The sequence below is a fragment of the Thamnophis sirtalis genome, unplaced genomic scaffold, assembly GCF_051295495.1.
Source record: "Thamnophis sirtalis isolate CommonGarterSnake01/CBP01778 unplaced genomic scaffold, rThaSir2_p1.2 scaffold_5, whole genome shotgun sequence".
Classification (NCBI taxonomy): domain Eukaryota; kingdom Metazoa; phylum Chordata; class Lepidosauria; order Squamata; family Natricidae; genus Thamnophis; species Thamnophis sirtalis.
This window is the reverse complement of record NW_028261385.1, coordinates 33,579,400-33,585,965: the sequence shown is the minus strand read 5'-3', so window position 1 is coordinate 33,585,965 and position 6,566 is coordinate 33,579,400. Positions and strand designations below refer to the sequence as shown.

At 40.1% G+C, this 6,566-nt stretch overlaps 1 protein-coding gene across 2 annotated transcripts in view; it reads right to left on the bottom strand.

Moving 5' to 3' along the window:
* Positions 1 to 3,621: 3,621 nt before the first annotated feature.
* CDK7 (cyclin dependent kinase 7) overlaps positions 3,622 to 6,566 on the bottom strand; it is a 29,905-nt gene continuing 26,960 nt past the window's right edge. For both annotated transcript variants that reach the window (XM_087715598.1, XM_087715597.1), the window contains 2 exons: positions 5,040 to 5,187; positions 3,622 to 3,850 (listed from right to left, as the gene is read on the bottom strand). In XM_087715598.1, coding sequence (XP_087571724.1) covers positions 3,825 to 3,850; positions 5,040 to 5,187 — 174 coding nt within the window. In that variant the 3' untranslated portion in view covers positions 3,622 to 3,824. The remainder of the gene's footprint in view (positions 3,851 to 5,039; positions 5,188 to 6,566) is intronic.

Here is a 6,566-nt window from a genome sequence, read left to right as displayed (position 1 = left end):
ATTTTTTCATGTAGTGTGTATTCTATTTAGGCTTGTAAGTTACGGTGTAATGAGCATGTCATTATTTTTTTCAACCCGCTGACCAAGAGGTAGCTCCTCAAAATGCATTGAGACTCAGCTACAATGCAGTCTTGCTTTCATCAATTTTCCTTCTTTTCCCTGTCCAGTATTTGTTGGTGCAAATCTGCTGGTCATCTTAATGACTCAATTGAGTCATCTTAATAATTGAGTCATCTTAATAATTGAGTCATCTTAATGACTCAATTTAAAAAAAAAAGACATCATATCAAGGTGGAGGTGAACCTGTCAGTCTAGTTTTACAAAATTATGTGAATTATAAAGATACAAAGGGAATTCTGAGCATTATGAGGCACTGAGTATAAGAACTGACATTCTTATATTCCTGGATTTTAGCAGCTTTCAGAATCTTTTGACTAGAGCCCTGATGGCCAACCTGTGGCATGCAGAGTCATTTGTTAGGGCACGTGAGGCACTGCCCTTTCAGTGCGCATGCGCGCGCTGGCCATCTGACTTTGGCTTCATTTTCAGCTGTTTTTCGCCCTCCAGAGGGCAAAAAACCAGCCAATGCACAAACCGGAAGTTCGGGAATGGACTTCTGATTTGAACATTGGGCCATTTTTGTCTCTCCGGAGGGCGAAAAACAGCCCTACTGGCAAACTGGAAGCCTATTCCCGAATTTCCAAAGAAGCCTCCGGAGGCCCTATGGAGGGGGGAGGAGGAGGCTGTTTTTGTCCTCCCCAGGCTCCTAGAAAGCCTCTGGAGCCTAGGGAGGGCGAAAAATGGGTTCATCGCGTGCCAAAAGCGGGGGGAATGAAGGGGTTGTGCACACGTGTGCAGGGGTGCATGCATAGAATTATGGGTATGGATGGGCGTGGGCATGCCCATGCACTACCCCCCTGCGCTCCCCCCACTTTTGGCACATGATGGGAAAAAGGTTAACCATCACTGGACTAGATCTAGAGCAGGGGTATCAAACTCTATTTCATTGAGGACCGCATCAGGGTTGTATTTAGCTTGTGTGTGTGTGTGTAGCCAGCTTGATGTCTCTTGTGTTGGGGCGTCTGCATTGGCCTGAATGTCCTGCTGGCAAAAACAGGCTCTGGAGCTCCGTTTTCTGCTGGCAAACCTGTGGCCCATCAGGGCTCTGCCAGCAAATACCGAGCTCACGAGGGCTGACCGTGGCCCTCACAAACTCTGTTTTCGGCTGCGACCCTCTGCCAGCAGAAACGGAGCTTGGGAGGGCCAACTGTGGCCCTCACATGCTCTGTTTTTGCTGGCAGAGGCACTGGACAGCCCTTTGCTGTTTCCAGGTGGTCCCATGAGCTGGATCCGACCAACGGACCTTAAGTTCGACACCCCTGGTCTAGAGCAACGTTTCTCAACTTTTGCAATTCTTGAAGTTGAAGTCCACAAAATTCTAGGAATTCTGGGTGTTGAAGTTTACAGATGTTAACATTGTTAAGATTGAGAAACACTGCATAGAACATTGTCCTGGAGAGCTTAGGCTTTAGAAACAATAAGTACTTGTCAGTTTAACTGGTTCTTCCTATTGGCACTCAGAATATGGACTCATCTTGTTTGACAGCTCAGTTGTTGGTCATTGATGTTCACAGTGCTGTGTTTTCCTATATGCTGTTTAAAAAGTACATGAAATTGGGGAATATAATCATTCAGAACTTTGGAGAGGGGGCCAAGGGCACACTGACGACAGGGTAACTATGGTTTGTTACTCTAAAGCAGTGTTTTTCAAACTTAGCAACTTTGAAGAATTCTCCCAGAGTTCTCCAACTGTTGCCAAGTTTGAAAAAAACTGCTCTAAAGAGTAACTAATAAAAGCATATTATATTCCTAAGAAATGTAGAAGAAGCATTTGAAAGCCCCTCTTAGATGAAAAAAACTAATGTTCAGCTCAGACTAGATAGCAGGTAAGGAAATAGGTGAATGCAGTGGAAAATATTAGAATTTCATATTATTAGAATGGGTTATAAGTAAATGCAGGGATGTTTGCATTTGTATTTGTATTTAAGTTTATTTATATGCCGCCCTTTTCCCTGGGGGGACTCAGGGCGGCTTACAACTTAAAAAGGGGGGGGGGAAACAAACTTTTAACATATAGAACAATACATCATTAAAACACAACATTCATACCATTCGGGCGGGTTGCAATCTTTAGCCCCAGGCCTGACAGGATAGCCAGTTTTTAAGGGCTGTGCGGAAGGTCTGGAGGGTGGTGAGGGTACGAATCTCCACGGGGAGATCGTTCCATAGGGTCGGAGCTGCCACCGAGAAGGCTCTCCTCCGCGTGGTTGCCAGTCGACACTGACCAGCGGATGGAACTCGGAGGCCTAATCGGTGAGATCTAATTGGTCGAATGGAGGTGATTGGCAGTAGGCGGTCTCTCAAGTACCCAGATCCACTACCATGAAGGGCTTTATGGGTGACGAGTAGCACCTTGAAGCATACCCGGAGATCGACAGGTAGCCAGTGCAGCTCGCGGAGGATAGGTGTTATGTGGGTGAAGCGAGGTGCACCCACAATCGCTCGCGCGGCCGCATTCTGGACTAGCTGAAGTCGCCGAATATTCTTCAAGGGCAGCCCCATGTAGAGCACATTGCAGTACTCCAGCCTAGAGGTAATACAGATACTCCTCCATTTACAACCACAATTGAGCCCCAAATTTCTGTTGCTAAGTGAGATAATTGAGTTTTGATCCATTTTATGACCTTTCTTGCCACAGTTAAGAAAATCATTGCTGCTGTTAAGTTAGTATCACAGTTGTTAAGTGAATCTGGCTTCCGGATCGACATTGCTTGTCAGAAGGTTGCAAAAGGTGATCAGAGGTTATATCCCAACTTTTCACATTCCTGAATTTGGTATTGCTATTCAGTCACTCGTGTCTTATTTCTCATCTACACTACTGCATTGTACCTGGGACAACTGTTGCAAACTACTCAGAAACTGCAGTTAGTTCACCTAGATATCCTCCTGTAACATCACTAATGGCTTCTGGATGTTTGTGGAACCATCTATCTTTAGTTACCATGCTCCCCCCCCCCCCCGTGACCCATGGAATAACCTCTTTGCCTCCCCATATTGCAAATTCCTGAATCTGCTGGCCTTTAAGAATGCTTTGAAGATTCAGTGACCCAAAATGATATATGCACCTATTGTAACTATAAGAGTTTTTGTTCTTTGTTTTGAATGGGAAGCATAAAATTATTATGAAATACACAAGTCCACAGATTTTTTAATGGAAATTCCAGTAATCTCTTTGATTTACGGTAACTTATGTTATTAATTGTTATGGTCTTTATTTCAATCCATTTTTAATTCTACATTCTAATTCAACATCTGCTCAACATCATGTCTTCAAAGTATTTGAGTTTCTGCTTGGAAGTCAGGTTTCTCAAGGAGCAAGCAGCTTTATCCTATGTACTGAAGCATATTGTTAGAACAAAATATTTTGGCCTTGTCTCTGCCTAACAGGGATATTTGGAAAAAGAATTTCATTTGTAATCTTTGTATTTGTAATTTATAATTTTCCAGTTCATTCAACTGACTGTTCATGTATTTACTCTTAAAACATTTTTACTCAGCACACCATTTTTTTGTATTTTTATTTTTTTTTATAAAAAAAGTAATAAAATACATGGTTATGATGTATTGAAATACTACATACATATTACATACATTTACAAACATAGCATTCTCCTATTTTTAATTGACATCTCTCAGTTCTCACATTTGGTCTTTTTAGATATCATAGCAGCAGAAATGTTCAAGATCCTCATTTCCCATAGTTGTCAAAAAACCAGTTTTTTGGGTAACCCTGAGTGGAAAAAATACATATCTCATATTTTTGCATATCAGTTTAGCAAATTACTATGTCCTGATCCTTTTAAACAATTATTATATTTATGTATTGTTGGGAATATATAAAGTACAGGTTTTACTATCTATTCCCAATCAGAACTGTGGAGATGAGGAATTTCTTTTCTGAATCTTAAATAAAAAAGACTATATTCAATAAATGCAAATACTCTCTTGCTTTATATTGGTATCCTCATGAAGTCTAATACAGGTTGTTTCCAAGCAATAAATTTCTTTGCTGTAAATATTTTCTAGTTTTAGGACTGTGAAACATAACTCATCAAAACTGAATCTCATTCAAGCAGAGCATGGCGACATTTCTCTTATATAATCTCATATATATAAAACTGTCTTTTAGAAGGTTTTTCTGCTAAAAAGCAATCTAGAAATGTTTAAATAAAAACATTTTAAATAATGGTAACGTCAACTGAACTCTTAAATCAGGAATGGCAAACCCACTTTCCTGCTCTCTTACTTTGGATAAAATGTAATATATTTTTGTTTTAAACATTAGAATGATGTAGTCAAACATGCTTTTGTGCATATGTGTGAAAAGTAAAGACTGTGATCAAGCTCTGTCCATATTTATAGAATATGAAACATAACTAAAAATAGATGGCTTTGAACCACATGGTTGCAGCTGCAATTACGACTTTCATAAACCATCTTTGTGGGTGCCCCTTGATATGGTAGTTATTGTTTCTGACAGGTTTAAGTTCAGATATGGAGACCCTGTGCCTGACTTTAGGCCTGGCACCCCTCTTGGCCCAACCCACAGGGCTGTTAGAAATAAAATTAAATAAGATCTCCATATAAAAACCCTAAATTTCTGGGAGAAAAAGCAGGATATAAATTACCGTGTTTCCCTGAAAATAAGACAAGGTCCTATTTTCTTTTGACCCCCGAAATAAGGGCTTAGCCTTATTTTCGGGGAGGTCTTATTATTTTTGAAGTGCAGGAGGCGGCAAGTGTAGTCACCTCATGGCTGCTCTATGTTGCTCTATGTTGCAATATTTTCGGGAAGGGCTTATTTTAATGCACACGCTCAAAAGCCCGATTGGGCTTATTATCTGGGGAGTTCTTACTTTTGGGGAAACAGGGTAAATTAATCAACACAAAATCTAAGAAACAACTGGTCATAATTTTACCTTGATCTTTTCCATCCATCCTTTTCCTTTTTAAATTGGGAACAGGATTTTGTTGCTCTTTCAAAGCTTCTGCAGGGCAGTTGGGTCTTGGCAATTGACTTCCAGGTGTTGGTGCTGGTCGATTGCTAAAATACTCATGTTTCAGTGCCTGAAAGGCAAAAGAACAGAATAAACTGCATCTTTCAAGCAACAGTTTTCTCTATACAACCTGTATTTAACATGTTTGATTGAATGAACTTTTGTTTGGTTAATTAAAAGTTTCCATGAGTTGGAAAGAAATATAATGGTAATAAGAGTGAATATCACCACAGTTCTATATATTCCATTTAGAATGAGAAGTGGTACAGGACTTGAAAATGGTGTCACTGTAAAGGCAAAAATAAGGCAATAAGATCTCCAATGTTAGTATTAGCAAGTTAATAGCTTTGGTACACTTGAGAACATGTTGCCAACATGTGCTGCAGTCAGACTTGGAAAGTCTGGACTTGTTTGAGACTAGCTAGGAAAATAGATTTATCATACTTAGCCTCCAGTAACTTTGTGCCTTCCAGATACACTGGATATCAGGTCTTTAATCTCCAGTTAACTTGTTAATATTGTGTTGATACTTTCATTTTGATAAAATATAGGGCTGAACAAGTAGAACATATCAAAGCCTGATAATTATCAGGAATATAGAAATAGTCAGCTAAGTTAATTAATTATAAATAAGTTAGATTAAGTGCCAAAACATAGAATAACAGAATTGGAAGGGAACTTGGAGGTCTTCTAGTCCAACCCCTTGCTCGAGAAACCCCTGCCCCCACTTCTCTACATATATAGACAGATAGACAGACAGAGATAAATATAGACTTATTGGAGATATAGATACTCGATCAGGAGACCCTATATGCTATGAAATAAAAAAGAAGCTCCTTTGAGTGCTATTCGTTATACAACCAACAGCTTTTAAACAAGAAAGAATGAGGAAGTGAACAGATCTGCATATAATTGTATTCCTTACCCCCAAACAAAAACATCCAAAGAGGGCTGAAAAAGCTAAGTGGGTATAGGATGCTGAATGACTACAAGGATGGGGTATGGAGTACCGTATTTTTCGGAGTATGACACACCTTTTTTCCTCAAAAAAGAGGCTGAAAATCTGGGTGCGTCTTATAATATGGCATTTTTTTGCCTCCTAAACCCGCCCCTCACCAAAATGGCCGTGCATACCCTTATGGAAGCTTTCAGAGAGTTCCTGGGGGCTGGGGAGGGCAGAAATGAGCAAATAATGGGCCGTTTTTTGACCCCTCCAGCCCCCAGTAGCACTCTATAAGCCTCCATAAGGCTATGCATGCAATTTTTTTGACAAAAAAGGGCTGTTTGGGGAGGTTTGCAGAGTGCAAAAAGGTTTTTTTTTCCTTTTGGAAAGCTCTAACTGATTGATGAGAATTACATTGATCAAGTGCTGTGCCAGCAGAAACAAAGTCTTAGGTGCTCCAGCAATTTCCTTCTCCAGCACATGGATAAATACACCTGGAAACATCT